At 46.1% G+C, this 18,464-nt stretch overlaps 1 protein-coding gene across 1 annotated transcript in view; it reads right to left on the bottom strand.

The window, feature by feature from the left end:
* The window catches only part of ARHGAP42 (Rho GTPase activating protein 42), a 279,187-nt gene extending 261,260 nt beyond the window's left edge, over nucleotides 1-17,927 (bottom strand). The window contains exon 1 of the mRNA XM_089775741.1: nucleotides 17,326-17,927. Within this exon, the coding sequence (XP_089631867.1) occupies nucleotides 17,326-17,479 (154 nt within the window). The 5' untranslated portion in view covers nucleotides 17,480-17,927. The remainder of the gene's footprint in view (nucleotides 1-17,325) is intronic.
* Between the last annotated feature and the right edge of the window lie 537 nt (nucleotides 17,928-18,464).

The following is an 18,464-nucleotide window of genomic DNA, read 5'->3' as shown; positions in this document are numbered from 1 at the left end:
TATTCCCTTTGTACATTGCAGATTCAACTATACAAAAAGACTTGTACTTTGTTTTTCAGTTTTATGACTTCTATTCCTTCCCAAAGATAAGGAATTTTACACATTTCCTCCAGTAAAGCTTCACTGTAGCTGGAGACCTAGTTGTTTCAAAATTCCCCAGAGGACAGCTTCCAAATCCTTCCCTACTTGCAACCCTTACAAGTAATTTTACTTGATGGACTCTGAAGTCTAACTAAAGTATTTCTTCATGCACTAGTGAAAATATTCTTTTCATAGAGCTGCATGACTACCTTGAATATTTTAACAGGGCAAATAGACAACTAGGGACTTTTTTAAATTAATTTTTAACATTAACTGTGTGCTTAGAGCAATCTTTTTCCAGAACAGTAAGTCACCAGCACACTTGCTAGCAATTTATGAGCCAATTTAGTCTTTGAAGAAAGATGTCCTTAGTCCCCAAATATCAGAGCTTTAAGCCAATAGTTTCCAAATCAGTAAACAGGAGAGTGCCTCCCACATTTTATCTGAAAAAAATAAATGCTTCTGGTCCAGTGCGGATGGGGGCAGGGGAGAAGAGAATACAAAAAACACCATAAGTTTTCTCAATTGTCTTATCTCAGCCAGAGACTACCTGCCAAGCAAGGCCTTGATTAGCTGGGGATTTCAAATACCATCAGTGCAAACCCCCAGCACAGAGAGACAAGACTGCTATAAGCAGCAATTTGACGGGACACAACTCATCTCTGCTTGAAGCCAATTAGCCACAATGGTAAGAATTACAGTTTAGCTAGTGTACATTAGGCGTATATATTAAAAGTCTGGCCACCAATGGCCATAATTGTAACTGAGGCAAATCCCCAGCACAGAGGAGACCTATAATTTACTCATTCATCATTACTGTGTTTGGTCCTCTGCTGGAGATGCAGATAACTTGTTTCCCTTAAATGGTAATTTCGTTTTCCAAGCAGTCCTGCTCCATGCAATTCTTGTTTTACCAAACAGTGGCTGCTCCTAAATTACATGGTCCTTTCTGTGAAAAAAGCAAAACTATTTGCTATGGTACTTAGGAAGGATCCAAAATCTCTCTCACCAAACAAAGAGGGGCATTAGATTGGGGAACCTCAGTATACGATAATTTTATTCTCTATTCAGCTTCAATTTCATCCTACAAGTTATGGAATCAAATCATTACATTTTAAACACTTGATCAAATGGTATTTTCCCCCAGCAACAAAGGATGTAAAAGTATGACCATTTAAATGGTTAACCAATAAACCTGGGCTTATCAGTCACTGTTCACAATTACATGCAGGCTCCCAACCTGTGCTGCTGGCTCTGTATCAGGGCGGGACTGCAGGAGCCAGCTGCACCTCATGCTCTATATCAGAGGCAGTGGCAACCAGATCCCCAGGAGTGGGGCGGCTGGCGGAAGCCAGCTGCTGCACCTCACTGTGGGTGCATGTAACCAGTGAGATTTTCAGAGGTTATACGTGTGGCGTAGTGGGGGTGCTATCTGCTCTGTGACCCGGGGTCCCCCTGCGCTGTGATGGGAGAGTCTCACTGACTCTCCCAAATGTGTATTAACCCAGACACCCAGGCTCAGCCTCCCAGGGAGGGAGACAAAGGAAGGAGAGCGGAGACCAACACCTAGCTGGGGGGCAGGGCTGGAAGAGAGGGGTTTTAGTCGCTGTCTGGAATCGTGGAGGAAACAGCCTGAGCAAGGGGGCTGGGATTTAAGGGCCCAGTCTCCCCCATCTCAAGGGGGGCTGAGGCATCACAGGCCTAGCCCTGTAACCGAATTACATTTATGCTGTGCTGTATCCTGGAAAAGCAATAAACTCCCTCTATTCTACTGGCTGGTGGAGTCCGTTCGTGCCACTACGGGGGTGCAGGAGGTGGGGGATCCCCGACGCGACGTCACAATACGATTACCCAATTACGAGCATTTTTAACATCCCTACCTGAAACAAAAGAAAGTTCCTTAGATCTTGAACTTAATTTTAACTAGGGATGTTAAAATGCATTTATTCTGGTAAATGTGTAACCATTGACATTTTTAGCGGTTACACATTTACACACAGCAAGAAGTTGGCTCCCTGAATGTACCAGCTTCTGCGGAACCGCCTTCTAGACCCCCACACTGCTTCCTCTGTATCAGACCGACTTTCCTCAAGCACCAGCTCCCACTTGCCCCCCTTTCCCTGTGCTGATACAGAGGCAGCAGCGTGGGGAAGAGGGGAAGGTGGCTGTGTGGGAACTAGTATGCGCAGGGAGTCGGTTAAAAACTGGCTTTTTCAGAGTTTTAAGCATAAAGAAACCCACCATACAGTAAGTGCAATATGTAATACAGTTCCCTCGTCTTTAGCAGATTTGCAACCTGAAGTGACCCCAGGACCCAGGACAAAATTCTTCATCTTGATCCAATCAGAGAACATGCTGCTCAAGTTGAATTATTGCCTGATGGGACTGATGTTCAACATGAAGTGGCAGATTAGCCACTGGGCTGACGGAGTCTGTTCCCAAGAACCCTGAGAAAAATCCATCACCAAGCAGCAGAAGGCATCACCGCCACCTACCAGACAGCAGAAACCCAGACCTGAGGCCATAGGGAGGCAGGCAATACCAGGAAATTACTCAAATACCAACTCTGCTCCCTAGCAGCAGCCCTGGGCAGCAATGAAAAACCCCAGTATCTCCCACCCTCATTCCTCACAGAGGGCAGCAGGGGAAACCCCCAGCATCTCATCCCTCTCCCTGCAGAAGTTGTAGCAGGATGCCCTACCTACTCTGCTCTCCAACTCCAGGCAGTCAGCATGAGAGAAGCTCGTGTCCCGACCATTGTATCCTTCAGAAGCATGGCTGGTGGCAGAAGAAGCCCCAGCACCCTGGATCCCTGCTGTGGCACTGGGACTTGAGGAGTTCTCACTATATGCCGCAGACACAGGGCTGGGAGAGCTCTCACTGCCCGATGTAGCTCAAGGCCACAGTGGGGGACAGAATTTCTCCAGTCTCAGGGTGGAGACAGAAAGAAGCAAACAGGTAACTGGCTGCAGAGAAGGGATAAAATAATGGGAGAATCCTAGGTGGAACCGGGGCAGGATAGTGGATGGAGCTGCAGGCAGAAGGAGAAGAATAGGGGTGGAATCACACACAGTAGGGGTGAAGAGAACCTCACTTCTTGCTTCGACCCAGGTACCCAGGAAACCGTGGTCCAGCTCTGTCTGCATGTATCTTCTATGAAAGAAGAGGACACATTCTTCTCTGCCATATTTGTATTTGAGGAGTAATCCTCAAGCTCCTGGAAGTTGAATCTGTGGGAGATTTTGGATGCCAAATCTTCAGTAAAGTGGGGGGAAGGGAAGATTGCTAGGTCAGGATTCTTAGATACTCAAATCACAGCATGTAGTACACTCAAATTACATCATTTTAGCATAGTACACTTTTACACCATGGAGGAATCATTCTCTCCAAGACTGAAAAACTGACATTGTGGACCTAAATGTTGATTATTTTATATAAATCAGATTCTTTATTTAAATTAAATGTATAGTTTAATTCTTTAAATAAACTTATTGAATGTAAAACTTATTTGAAATTTAAAACCTGTGCAAGGACCTAAACTTATTATGGATTTATTAAAAATTCATTTAAATTAAAAAATAGTAAGCAGTGCAAAATTTGCTGCCAAGTAGCAGCAAGCACCTAGAATCAGTCTGTTGAAGTACTAAACTACATTTTACATCATAGCATTTTTTGAAGAAGAGAGAATAGCTTCTTCATTTCAATTTATTCAACTAGTTAAGTTCAATGACTAGTTTGACCAGTGTTAAGAAACCAATTGGAAATGTAAAATAGCTAGTTTTTCCTCAGCTGCTCCAGAAACTCTCTAAATGTGGAGGGAGCCACAGGCACCTGAACCACAGCCCCATATCTATGTAGAATCTTCTCTTTCCCCCCGCCCCTCGGGCTACCTCTCCTCCCAGAGCCTCCAGGCCCCACCTGCTGCTTTCCATCCCCACACATCATCACTCATTTTTACGACCAGTAAAAAGTGGAAGGCCTTAGCCTTGGGTCGATGGCTCCCTGGTTTCCCATGTTCTAGCATCCTTTGCGGAGGATGAACTCTCCTAGTTCTAAAATTCTGAAGGATATGATGCCCAGAAACAATCAGTTCACTTCACTAGCCACAGTTACTTCCTGTGTTTAATAAATCAGTTACTGACATTTTAAATGCTAAATATACTTTGCTACACTTTTTTCTTATGTATCCAACACACTTACGATAGTTTAATAAAAAAATACTTTGTGCACTTTCAATTAATTTTTCATCCATACAGAGTAAATCCCAAGTTAAAATTACTCATCATCTAGTAAATAAAAAGTGTATAATTCAATATATTCTAACACAACGAAAGATTTTAAAAAATATGGATATGACTAAATTAGGGATGCAAAGGAGTAGTCAGCTAGTTGACTACCCAATAAGCACATGCTTACTGGGTAGCTGAGTCAACTAATGCACTTCCCCTCCTTGCTTCCTCTGTGTTAGAGGCAGCAGGAGGGGGGGAGGGCAAGGGAGCAGGAGCAGGTGCTGGGAGGAGCCAGTTTAAAAGCCGGATCCTCCCAGCACCATCTCCGCAGTGCAGGGGGGCAGGGCAGGAGCAGAACTGCAGCATCCCAGTCCCACTTGCACCACCCCTGGGAGCTAACCCCACTGCAGCTCTGCATTTTAAATGTACTAAGAGCCTGCAGGCATGCTTTATCTGGACTGCCAAGCACAACCTCCATGGGGCTGCCCAGCAGAGCCAAGAGCCAGGTGCACCACAGCACGTCTGCCCGGTGTGACCAGGAGCCCAGCATGCAGAGAGCTGGGTTGCCCAGCATAGCAGGGAAGGGGATGTGGGGATCAGCAGGGCAGCGGGGCCCAGGGAGAGCTGGCCAGGAGGCCAGCGACTAGTTCAAGGCTGGGAGGAGGGCCAGTAGCAGGGGGCCAAATATGACCTCCACTTGTCCAGCAAAATCCCTCATCAGGGACCGATTAGGTCCTCAGGATGCCAGACCAGAGAGGTCCACCCTGTCCTAGCAGACAGTAAGTCATATGTTTGCATTATAAATACTTTAACGAAATAAGACTCTCTAGGGAAACCTGTTTATACACGTCCATATATATTATTTTTTCCAAATCTTCTATCAAACAGAAGTCATACATGATGCTTTCAGCAACAAAACTAAAATGAGTTGAGGAAAAAGCCGGGTGTACCATTGCTACACTAACTCTCTCATAGAATACTAAGTATCAGTGGACCAAACATTTGCTTTAAAAAACCCTAAAAATAATAAAAATAAAAGACTGCTTCCAAAGCTAGTAAGTATAACTTGCTGAAATCATTTACTGCTTCTGTAGCTAGAATCTAGAAATGAAGTATTTAAACATCTCTTGGCACCAGAAGCACACATATCATTATACATGGGAAAATACAATCATTGTCGAAAAATATAAATCTTTAAAAAAAAATCTCCAAGGGAGATAGTGACCACTTTGTTAGTTTCAATTTTGTAATATTTTGCTCAAGTTTTCTCCAGCCTAATAATCCCACTAAGCTTTTCACATACAAAGCTAAATTCGTCACTGCGTTTAATTATTAGTTTGTACAACAAGGAAATAACTAGCTGTGTGGCATGTACTCTGCAAGGGTTTTGAGGCAGAGACTTGTGGGTGGAAGATACATAAAATTCCAGTCCAACAAACAAAAAATGCATCTGAAGGAGCTGGCATTTCCATTTATGGGCCAGTTTCTTTTCAGGCTAAGTAAGCCTCCACATCAGGAAAATTATACTACTAATGGCCTTTCCAAGATGTATTGCTTGTTAAGACTACTAATTCTTCTAAGTGGAAGACAAGACTGTTTCAAAAACTTTAATATTTTTCCCACTGGTTTTCTGAATTCATGAGTCAGTTGGATAGTATTATTTCTACTGGATTACAGGAGCAAATTCAGAGACATTTGTTTAAGAAGGTGAAACTCCATTCAAGTCAGCTGCAAATCTACTCAAACTGCACACACTCAAACCAAGTAAAATGTAATCCTAGCTCTGTCTGCAAGTACTTATAGCTATGTTAATCAAGGCATGAGACAGGTAGAGTGGCACAAGTTAAAGGGATAGGAATGGTAGAGAATTTACTCAGCAAGAAGTCATTACTTGTATTTTATGTGTGTCAGTTGCATAAAAATAATTAAATTTTTATTAACGTGCCATAACAGTAGATTAGTAATAGATGTTAACTAAGAATGTTAGTGCATAGTCATTTAAATGATTAATCGATAACCCTGAGTTTATCAGTTAATCCTAATGTGTACGTACACACACACACACACACACACACACACACACACTCACTCACTCACTCACTCACTCACTCACTCTCCCTCTGGGGCGAGGCGGGGCGGGACCGGACCTGCTACACAGAGGAAGCAGGCTGGCTCCCTGCGCATATCACCTCCTGCGGAGCTGCCTGGCGCCCCCCACTGCCTCCCACAGAGGCAGTGGGGGAGAGGGGAGGAGAGAGAGGCAGGAGCAGGTGCTCGGAGAGAAGCACCAGCTTTATGGAGCCCCTTCCCTCCCCTCCCCCTGCAATGCAGTAGTTGGCAGGAGCAGGCGGGATGCCGGCACAGCCTCTGTCCGCAGAGAGCTCAGGCCCCCCCACAGACAGGGGCTGCTGCCGCCCTGCACTGCTGCTTCTGATACAGGCAGCAACAGTGGAGGGTGGAAGGGGGCTTCCCAGGAGTGGGGCCGGAGCACACTGGCTGCCGGCCCCATCCCCCAGGACTACTGAATAATCATGTAACCACTGGGGATGTTAAATTGCATTTAATCAACTAATCGACTAGTCGATGGATTTCCATCAACAAGTCGATAAGGGTGGAAACTGTAGAGCTACAGCAGGGATAGTTCCTGGCCCCAGGAGCTAACCTCTCTGCGGCTCTGCCTTTTAAATGTATTAAGAGGTTTGAGGCTCTTAATACAGTTAAAAGGCTGAAGCGCGGCAACTGGGACCGAGCGCAAGCCAGGAATCAGTTGATTACCGGCTCATGCCCAGTCCCCTGCTACGCCTTTACCTCCCCTGTCCCCTACAGAGATGGTGCTGGGGGGAACCATCTTTTAAGCCAGCTCCCCCCAGCACCAGCACCTGCTCCCCACCCCCTTGCTGCCTCTGATAGAGTCTGGGGGGGGGGGGGGAGCAACTATTCGAGTCACTACTTGACCATCCAATAAGCTTATGATTATTGGATAGTCAACTAGTCACTTACATCCCTCATAACCACTAAGATTTGGTGTGGTTACACGTTTATTAAACTATTCGGTATCTAACATCCCTAATTTTAACATTAAACAACTTAATCTTATATTCACTGTCTTTTGAAATGCTTTACTTTAGTAAAAATTAAGTAGACTATATATTGAACTTACTGAAAAGAGAAGCATGAAGAAATATTGGGATTGAGATCCTTATTTTTTCCCCCATAAAACCAATAATTAAGGAAAGAAACTAAGAGGTATGCAGGGAACAAAGGGGGCAGGGAACAAAGGGGGGGGGGGAATAGATGATATTTTTCAGTTGAAAACAAGATAGAATAATTGAGAAAGGAAGATTTAAACCTCTGCTCAGCAGTCCACCTTTGCTTAGAAAAGCACTTAGGTACATGCTTTATAGTTAAATATGAGTTTAAAGGCTTTTCTGAATGGGTGCCTCAGGAACACATCAGATCAAATAAACCATGAGATTTATCAACTCTAGTTGGACCAGAAACAGAGTGGGTTCCCCTCCCCCTAAATTACAAGATAAATAAGTGTCACTTCAATTCACAAGTTAGCAGAAAGGATAAAGTAACCCTCTATCAAAGAATAGTGCATGTTGAGCCTACGTTATCTTTATTGTCAATATATAAAAAGTTAAATCTTTGGAAAGGTACCCTTCAAAGGAGTCTATTATCTTGACAACAGAAATAGTCATATGCATATAAAGTGAACCCTTACAAAGGGAACAAAATGAGCTGCAGCCCTAGGTAAACTATGATAATGATGGAGTAAAATATCCCATTGTACTGAAGCCTCAAATCAGATTGTAAAATAATTCTGAAATTAGCTTGAGGACTATAAAACAGAGCAGGGGTCTGTTTTGGCTCTAGTTCTGTTCAATATCATCATCAACGATTCAGATGGTGGCATAGCGAGTACGCTTATTAACAGGGCTCGCCGAGCAGTGGCGAGCCCCACTCACCAGCCGCGCGGTTCTGCGCTCTGCGCCTGCGCATATCGCTCTGCGCCAGCTCTTCCAGGGTGTAATCTACTCTCCACAGGCGAGTAGATTACGTTGTTTGTCGAGCCCTGCTTGTCGAGCCCTGCTTATTACGTTTGCAGATGATACCAAGCTAGAAGGGTTTGCAAGTGCTTTGGAGCATAAGGTCAACATTTTAAATGATCTGAATAAACTGGAGAAATGGTCTGAGGTAAATAAGATGAAGTTTAATAAGGACAAATGCAAAGTACTCCACTTAGGAAGGAACAATCCCTTTCACACATACAGAATGGGAAGTGACTGTCCAAGGAGTACTACAGATAGGGATCTAGGGGTCATAGTGGATCATAAGCTAAATATGGGTCAACTGTGTGACCCTGTTGCAAAAAAAGCAAGCATGATTCTGGGATGCATTAACAGGAGTGTTGTGAGCAAGACACAAGAAGTCATTCTTCCGCTCTATTTTGCGCTGCTTAGGCCTCAGTTGGAGTACTGTGTCCAGTTCTGGGCACCGCATTTCAAGAAAGATGTGGAGAAATTGGAGAAGGTCCAGAGAAGAGCAACAAAAATGATTAAAGGTATAAAAAAGATGAACTATGAGGCAAGGCTGAAGGAATTGGGCTTGTTTAGTTGGAAAAGGAAAGACGGAGAGGGGACATGATAGCCATTTTCAGGTATCTAAAAGGGTGTCAGAGGGAGGAGGGGGAAATTGTTCTTGTGGGCCTCTGATGATAAAACAAGAAGCAACAAGCAACAGGATTAAACTGCAGCAATTAAACTGCAGCAAGGGAGGTTTAGGTTAGACATTAGGAAAAACTTCCTAACAGTCAGGGTGGTTAAACACTGGAATAAATTGCCTAGGGAGGTTGTGGAATCTCCATCGCTGGAGACATTTTAGAGCACATTAGAAAGACATCTATCAGGTAGATCATGCTTCATCCTGCCATGAGGGCAGGGGACTGGACTTGATGATTTCTCGAGGTCCCTTCCAGTTCTAGTGTTCTATGATTCTCTGGAAATACAATATTCTAGTATGCAAGCTGCCATATGCAAGCTGCCATCAAACTGAGCTGAGCTCATCAGCAAGGTTCCCTGTAAGCTGTGCGCCTGCATAGGCACACAGCCCTTTTCTGAGCCCTGCGCAGAGGTTCAGAGCTAGCTACACAGTCAGGGAACTCAGCTGATTGGCTGGGACCGTGGGGGCGGGGAGGGGGAGGCACATTGCAGTCACTGTCTCAGAGAAGCAGAAGCAGCAGCAGCAGCTGCTACCTGCCATAAATGGAGAAGCTGGCTCCAGCCTTTACTTCAGGGTTGGGCAAAAGATGATCTGCAGGCCGGATCCAGCCACGAGAGCTTCAGCCAGCTCCCTGCCTGCCCCACGCCATCCCGCCCAGCACTCAGGAAAGCCAGGTGCAGGGCCACGTGTGTGTTTATGAACACTGAGAGCCTGGAGAGAGGGGAGACAGGCTTCTCATGTTGCCCCCACCCCCAGCTGCTCCCATTTGCCAGTTTCAACCAATTGCAGCTGCCTGTTTGCAAGACAGGTAGCATGTGATATGCCCCTCCTTCCTCATCCCCGGGGCTCACAGTATTCAGTTTAGAGCAATAAACATGACTCCTGCAGCTCCTCTGCGCACATACAAGGGCTGGAAGTCAGGGACCCTTGTTAAGGAACCTGCTGGGCTCTGGCTGGGAGCCAGATAAGATCTCCCAGCCAGAGCCTGCCTCTGGCACCCCAGCCCTTCCCTTCCCCAACCCTCTGCCCTCTTACCTCATGTAACCAAAAACTTCTACACCCCTGCTCCAACCCTCATATACTTTCCCAGACACTGCATCCCCTCCTATACTCCTCCTCAGGTCACAACCCCCTCTCAGACCTTGCACCTCAATCCACTATCCCTGGTCACCGCCCAAATCCCTGCACCACCTCCTGCACTCCTGCCCCATGTCACAGCCCCCTCTCAGGCCCTGCACCCCCTCCTCACTCCAGTCCACTGCCCCAGGCCATGATCCCCTACTTCATTCAAACCCATTCCCAGATCCCAAACCCCAATCCCTTACCCCAACCTCCAGCCCAGAGCCCCGTACCTCCTCCATTAATATGATGGAAGAGTGTGACCCTCAACCACTTACCAAATTTCCCATCAAAAATTATTGTCCAACCTTATGTTCATGGCTTAAGGTACGAAAGAAAGATTCTTTTAACAGTTGCATGAGGCATAAAGGATCTGACGACAAAGCATTATGGGGTCAGCTGATCCCCGTCTAGACTACCATGCTGTGCTGACAATCAGCAGATCGGCACAGCGCGGCGGCCATTTTGATGTAAATGAAGCGGCGATTATTTAAATCGCCGCTTTATTTCCCTTTGCCAAATACACTCATTTACATGGCTCCGTCGATGGAGCCATGTAGTCTAGATACACCCTTAGAGTTCCTTCTCTTATGAGTCAGAAGCAGCAAGTACTAGGTGTGATGCTAGCTGTTTTGTAGGATGAAATCTTATTTGCAAGATTTTCAAAACATGAATCTGTCTGTTAGAAAGGATACTGATACATGTACTCCAAGGTCTCAGAGGCATAGACGGGTAAGACCCGTACCTAAAAAAACCAACAATGGTTCTGTAGCATCTTAGACTAACAAAAATACATAAGCAGAATACAGGTAGTCCCCGGGTTACGTATAAGATAGGGACTGTAGGTTTGTTCTTAAGTTGAATCTGTATGCAAGTCGCAACTGGCATCAGCCGCTGCTGAAACTGATCAGTTTCAACAGCGGCTGAATCTGGACGCCAGTTCTGACTTACATACGGATTCAACTTAAGAAACCCAGGCGTCCCCAAGTCAGCTGCTGCTGAAACTGATCAGCGGCTGATTCCAGGAAGCCCGGGGCAGAGCAACTCTGCCTCGGGCTTCCTGTAGTCAGCCCCTGGTCAGTTTCAGCAGCGGCTGACTTGGGGACGCCTGGGGCAGAGCAGCTGGGGTGCTGCTGGGTTGCTCCAGTAGTGCAGCTCCTCCGCGCTACTGGAGCAACCCAGCAGCACCCCAGCTGCTCTGCCCCAGGCGTCCTGATTCAGCCACTGCTGAGGGGGGAGAGGGGGCACTAGATGCACCCCCCCCCCCAGCAGACCAGGGAGACGCAGGTGACGGGACCGCCCGCGTCCTCCACGGCTTTGCTCCTTCTCCCTGGTCTGCTGACCAAGGAGACGGGGAGCAAAGCCTTGGAGCATGCCCGCAGCGGGACAGTCCAGGCACGCCCGGGTTGTCCCGCTGCAGGCGTGCTCCGCGGCTTTGCTCCGTGGCTTTGCTCCGCGTCGCCCTGGTCTGCTGGGGGGGCTTCCCCCCCAGCAGACCAGGGAGACGTGGAGCAGCTTCTCTCGCCCCGGAGGACGGGGGCGGCGGGACTGCAGCGCCTCTGGGCGTCCCGCCGCTCCAGTCCTCCAGGACGAGAAAAGCCCCGTTCGTATCTGCGGATCCGACATAAGTCGGATCCACGTAACTCGGGGACTGCCTGTAATGAGCTTTCATGGGCACAACCCACTTGTTCAGCCAAGGATAGTGTTAATTTTCTTTGTATTTGATTTCATATTAAATAATCATAAGCATTGTTGCTTGTTAATTATCCCTGTTTTAATACATTTTCTTCCACAACTATGGGCTACTTAAAATATATATTTATATCTACGGTTTTCGTTTGTACTCGTGGGTACACATCCACATACTACCTCAATATTGGTGTTGCACACAAGACTTTTAAACTTGCCCAAAAGAAAATTCAACCTGCCCAAACATGGAAAATCTTAGAGGGAACACTATTCACCAGCAACTTTATGCTATTGGAGGAAAGCCTCAAGAAGCCAGGTTTACGTGCAGGCAACGGAATGTATCAAGGGATCAGGAGAAGTTGCTAATGATATGACATCTATCCAGATAACACCACTCTAAGGGTATGTCTAGACTGCGGCACTATTTTGGAGTACCAGAGGTAACTCAAAATAGCTATTCTGGATCTTTTGAACCAGCCCGTTATTTTGAAATAGATTTTTAAATAAGGGACTCGCTATTCCAATATCCCTGGAACTCGCATTCCATGAGGGTTAAGGGACATTTCGGAATAGCAGTTCATTTCAAAATTTGGTGCTGTGTAGACAGTGCCAAATTTGGAAATAAGTTATTTCAAAATTAGATCAAAATAAGATACGCAATTTGCATAGCTCAATTTGCATATCTTATTTCAACCTACAGGTGCAGTGTAAATGCACCCAAACAGATTTTCCAGACCTCATATACTAGAATATTAGGGACCTTTGCATTACTTGGGAAATCAGCACTTTTCAAAATGACAGAGAACACAGCCGTGTTGATGGCTGTAATAAGAAATGTTAACTTAAGTCAGCCTCAGAGCACTCCATGATTACACAAAACATTCATTAAAAGCTAAACTCATTCTTCCCACCTTTAACATTATACAGGCATCCTACCAGAGATTTTCTAAGACTATGTTTTTACAGTTTATACTAGTAAGTGATCATTCTATGACATTTTAATCATGGGAAAGGACTTAACTTCAAAATTTTATTTCCACGTGAAAATTGTATATCTAGACTTACAAGCAACACCTAGGATTTAGATAACTGGAAAATAAGAAAAAGGATGATGTATTTCTATTCTTTTCAATTTAAGAAGTGCTGTGTCTCCTGCATATTGTTAAGGAAGGACCTACCCTAAAACCCTGTGAAGTCTATGAAAAGATTCCCATACACTTCAGTAGGCTGTGCATTGAGTATTCATTTTTCTTCCTTCCCAGAAAGGACCCTATTAAACAACAGCAAGGCAACATACAGATCCACATGCAATCTACATAATTTTAAAAGATTAAAACAAAAAGCAAAGAAGAGGTACATAAACATTCATTGAAACTCTGGAAATCCAAAGTTTCTGAGTTTCATATAGTTCTACTTGTAAGCAATTTCTTAGAAAATATCTAAATATCAGAGAATATTAATACAGGTTGTACCTCCCTTACCCAGGACTCCCTTGTCCAGCAACATCCGTGGTCTGGCATGGACCACAGATGTTCCTGGACCACAAAGCCCAGGAAGCAGGAGGTCTGGTGGGAGGGCAGGATCACCATAAGCCCACCGGCGACTCAGCCCGGAGCCCAGAGTTGGGGAGGGGGGTGCAGAGGACGGGTGGCATGGGAGGGAGTTCTGGCCCCAGCCGAGCTCCCTGGCCCCAGCAGCTGAAGAGCTGTAGCCTGGCAGTGGCCGTGGAGCTCTGGCCCTGGCCAGGGTGCTCCAACCCCAGCGGCAGCCAGGGTGCTTCCAAACCCATCCCTAGAGCTCTGGCTGCTTTCTGGCTCAGTGGCTGGGAAACTCCAGTCCCAGTGGCAACCAGGGAGCTCTGGCCTGGTCCGCGGAGCTCCAGCCCCAGCTGCCGAGCCAGGCGGCTGCAGAGCTCTGCCCCAGCTGCGCGGGTCTCGCTGTGGAGCTCCGGCCCCAGCAGTAGCGGGGCTGGTGAGAGCCCCGGTGGACTTAGGCAGCAATGGGGGCAGGCTGGAGCCCTAGACTAATCGCAACACGGTCACAAGGTGAAGGACCTTCCCTGGTCCAGCAAATCCCCTCATTCGGGATCTGTCAGGTCCCTAGGGTGCTGAATCAGCAAGGTCCAACCTGAACTAGTTCAGCAAAGAAACCATGGAGCAAAGTAAATGAAAATTTCTCCAAAATTGCATAACAAACTGTTAGGGCTTGAAGACCAAAACAAGAGTCCATCATTACAATAATTTATTTACTCAGCTGTTTGATTACATTTTTTCAACTTGTACAAAACAGCCTTGCAAAACATTGCTTTGATTTTAAAAGCTAAGACAAAATAGTTAATGCATATAACCAAGCCAAAAGACCTCTAAAGAAATATTCCTTCCACATGAGAATTTCAGTTCTTGTAAACTGGTATTTGTCAGAGTAATAGTAATGCTTTTGCAAGCTCTCCATTATATGAAAATCCACACAGGGGTACTATGACAAATTTTGCCCCTCTCCCCCCAAGTCAGTGATGAACACAGACACTTTCTAAGTCAACTTTTGTTTTAAGTTATCCTGGCACTACTCTCCTGGAGTCCAATATCTCCACCTGGTCAACAACAGCAAGCTATTTGAATGAGAACCAGGAGGAGAGTGGTAATTCTTTCGAGAAGATAAAATATCTCAGTTATGGAGGACTCAGCAATGCTACAGCAAGGAGCACTTCCGGAAAGTATATGTACCATGACTAAGTGATGTCAAACAAGAAAGAAATTCTTAAATAAGGCTCTTAAGCTAATTAAGACTTGTGGAACAGATATAAATTTTAATCTTGTATTTTCCCCCTCAGAGAATAGCAAAGTGGCTGAAAATGTGTGTGTAACATGTCAATCCTGCAAGCACTGAACTTGTGCGACTACTAACGTATGTGAAGTTTAAAACACTAATTTTGGCCTCTTGCAAACATTTATGTATCTAAATAACACCATCCACTTCTGCCCTCATTAGATCATCCAGATAAGGAGAAATTTCTTCTTCACATTTTATTTAGTTTCAAACAAGCTAGGGATGTAATAATGTAACTGTTTAAATGGTTAACCGAGAACCATGAACAATAACAGTTACATGACAGCTCCCAGCTCCACTCCCAGGAAGCCAGCTGTCACCCCGCACTACTTGCTCTGTATCAGAGCCTGCAGCATGGGGTGGCAGCCAGCTTCCTGGGAGTGGGGCCAGGAGCCAGCTTAAAAGCCTTTTTATCAGTGGTTACACTGTATCAGAAGCCTGGAGTGGCAGCGGGAGCTGGTGCATGAATGCAAAGGCTACAAGTAAGCCGGATGTTGAACCTTGCTGCTGCCTCTAATACAGTAACTGCTGCTATGGAAGCAGAGGCATGGGCTAGCAGCTGGCTCCTCAGGAGCTGGGCAGAAGGCGGGAGCCAGTATGTGCCCGGAGCCGGCTTAAAAGCAGACTTCCAATGCACACAAGCTCCTAGGGAACAACAAGCTGCTCCCCATGCAGAGCAAACAGTATAACCACTAAGATTTTCAGTTGCCTAATTAACTGCTTTTTAACATCCCTAAAATAAGTAGGAAAACACCTGGCAATTCCAGATGTGAACACAAATTAACCTGGTTCAGAAATTCACTAAACACCCACTGATACAGAAAGTTGTATCAACATCACACAGGATCGGGGCCAGTTTGGTTTTGCCAGGTTTACTACTTCATATACTTTTATTTACCTAGCTGTGTCAAAGCCATATATAGAGAAAAAAATGATATGCTGACAAGAAGTAATACAACCTTTGCTCTCTCTCACTTTTAGAGTCTATGAAACTTATGACTGGTGATTTATTTCTTTGAAATTTCCTCTTTTAAACACAGGCCAAATCTAAAGTTAATCTATAAACTAACAAAATAAGCTTTAGCTAATCTGTAGCATCCAAGTTCCTGGATATATATACCTGCACATTCTTCTACATAAATGAAGATAGAGCATTTGAGGATATGCATTTCAGGCATTAAGTGTGGCTGTAAATTTAGCTCAGCTGTACATGCATAAAATTAAGGGTTTAGATACAAACTAATCCCAGAAGTAGATGTGTGTGCAGTATTTAGGTGTATCTGTACATATAACCAAAGCTTCTGATTGTTTTATTTATATAAATACAAATATCTTACCTATATTATACCTATAATGAGCAACAGAAACTGTCAATAACCCTGTTGCCCACCTACAATACTTGAAAGTTAAAATCCTGCTTTGGGCAATGAAGCAAAATGTCATCTCGCTAGAAACAGTGTATAGGAAGCTTCTTATAACACCTGCTCACAGCTTGCTAGATTCAGTGATACTGCTATTACTTGCTTTTATTAATATTAAATAACCATTTTGAGAAAAAATGTATGTGAAGACTTAGTGCATCATGATGGAGATGTGACATTTAAGAGAAAAAACTGTATGACATCACCTACTCTGGTTAAGTAATTTCTCTGACTAAATATGTCTCTGATCAACAGGCAAAAGGGATCATGCGGTCTGACTAAATGATAAGAAGTGGATGACAATGGCTGGGAGGATGCAAACTTGAAGCAATAACATCAGAAATAATCTTTAATGTTCATTTTACATTCTTCAGACTCAGCTCTAGCAAGAGGCCCATTTCCCAGATCCCATCCAGAGCACCCTTCAGCACTCAAAGTACCCACAGAACTTCAAGGAAACTGGCATATTAAACTATTTAGTTGACTACTTCCTTCACTATCTTCCTAAAATAGCTATGTTGAAGTAAAAAAACTATACAGATTACATTTAATAAACAAGCATCCATTAAGAAATATACCAACAAAACCAGAAATAGTACAAAATATTCAATTTGCTAATTTGGCCATTTAATATAAAAAAATGTCCATTGCTGTTTAGAACCACCACTTCAAAATACCCGTTACCTACTGATGAATGCAATTACTGAAAAAATCATTATGAACTCTCATCTATCACACCACCTAAATTTTGATCCCCACAAGCCCAAGCTGGACATAGTCCCCTTACTTGTTGGGAACATTTCCCACATAGCAGCCTTACCCATGCATGTTTTAAGTGCTGCACACAGATGCAGCTTTAAAGGAATCCAATGGTTATCTAAAGTGCCTTTCTGCTCTTAAAGCATTTTGAATTAATCGGGAATGAGCTGAGTCTGAAATCTCCAATTATCACCTGGTCCTAAAACACACCTGTGCAAAAAGACATAAAAAGTGTCAAGGGAGACTGAAAGTCTCACCCGCATTTTTTGATCTACCTCCCTGAAGATAAGGAGGTGGGGGACAAAAACTTTAGCAAACTTTCTGTCTTGGCTGCCAGCAGGGGAGCCCTTTCCCTACATCCATTCAAACAAAAGAAGCGTCTCTCTCTCATACACACCCCAGTCTCTCCCCGCCCCAGATATGCCCTGGCTTTCCCACTTTCCCCCTTCTCAGGGCTCGCACTGCCCCCTACTCACTCCGGAGGGCCCCGATGAGCAGGCTGCCGTCCTTGATCAGCTCCTTGATGAACTTGTTGGTCCTCTCCAGCTCAATCTCGTGACACTGCAGACGCTCTCTGAAATCCGGGCTGTCCAAGTAGGAATCGCTGAACTCCAGAGTGGGCAGCCCCATGGCAGCAGCAGCCCCGCTGCCAAGGGGCGGAGAGGGCAGGCGAGGCTGAGCAGAGAGCAGGCTTGGGGGGGGAGCAGAGGGGAACGTGCAGCCAGGAAAGCGCGTTCCCCTCTCCACCCAGGGGAAGTTTGTTCTCGCAGGAGCCGGCCCCTTTGAGTCTGGCCCGGCCGCGGAGCAAAGCGGGCGGCGGGTACAGCAGCGCTTCTGAGGTGCTGTCAGCTGCTCACACAGTCCCTCCAGGGCATTGCGGGCTCCCCCGGGCTAGCGCCACTGCTGTCGCTTAGACGCTTCCGGCAGCGCTCGGCTCCGTCTCCTCCTTGAATCTGAGCCTCCCCTGGCCCGGCCGGGGGAGCCGCCTCCCAGCCCAGCATGCACACACGCCGGGGAGGAGGGACGGGGGCTGCGCCGCCCGGCCAGTCAGTCCCCGCCCAGTCGCGCCGAGGGCGCCCTGCCCTGTGTCCCGCCCTGCCCGGCAGGGAGAGCGCACGGGCTGCTGCGCGGAGCAGGGCCCACGTGGCCAATGCAGACGCGGCCTTTGGCCTCGCGCTTTCTGGGCCCTCTGGCAAGGCAGGAGAGGGCGGGAGCCAGGGACTAGGGCAGCCGTGGTAGAGTGGTGGGCAGGCCAGGTATGAGTGAGCGGCCTTGCACCCCAGCACAGAGGTTGCAATATCACGTCCAGGCATTCCTAGGAAAAGGAGCTTGGGGTGCTCCTGCACTCCCTGGCTAGAAGTGAATTCAGTCTATACAGGGCTTACAGTTTGGTGCAGTGCTTCTCAGCACCCCCATTGTGCAATGGGTCCAGCACCCCCAGTCAGATATAGCCCGGCTGCCCCTCCACCAAGCCAGTATAAAAGAGGGGCAGCCGGGCTATATCTGAGAAGCCACCATTTACACTAATTTAAACCTGAAGTGACCCAGGCTGCAGAGGAAGACCAACCCCTCCCTCTCCAGGGTCTCTGCCAGTCTGACCTGGGAACGTTCCTTC

This window comes from Pelodiscus sinensis, chromosome 1, assembly GCF_052426305.1.
Source record: "Pelodiscus sinensis isolate ZL-2025 chromosome 1, ASM5242630v1, whole genome shotgun sequence".
In the NCBI taxonomy this organism is placed as follows: Eukaryota; Metazoa; Chordata; order Testudines; family Trionychidae; genus Pelodiscus; species Pelodiscus sinensis.
Note: the sequence above shows the minus strand (reverse complement) of the source record. Positions and strands in the feature narration are given on the sequence as shown.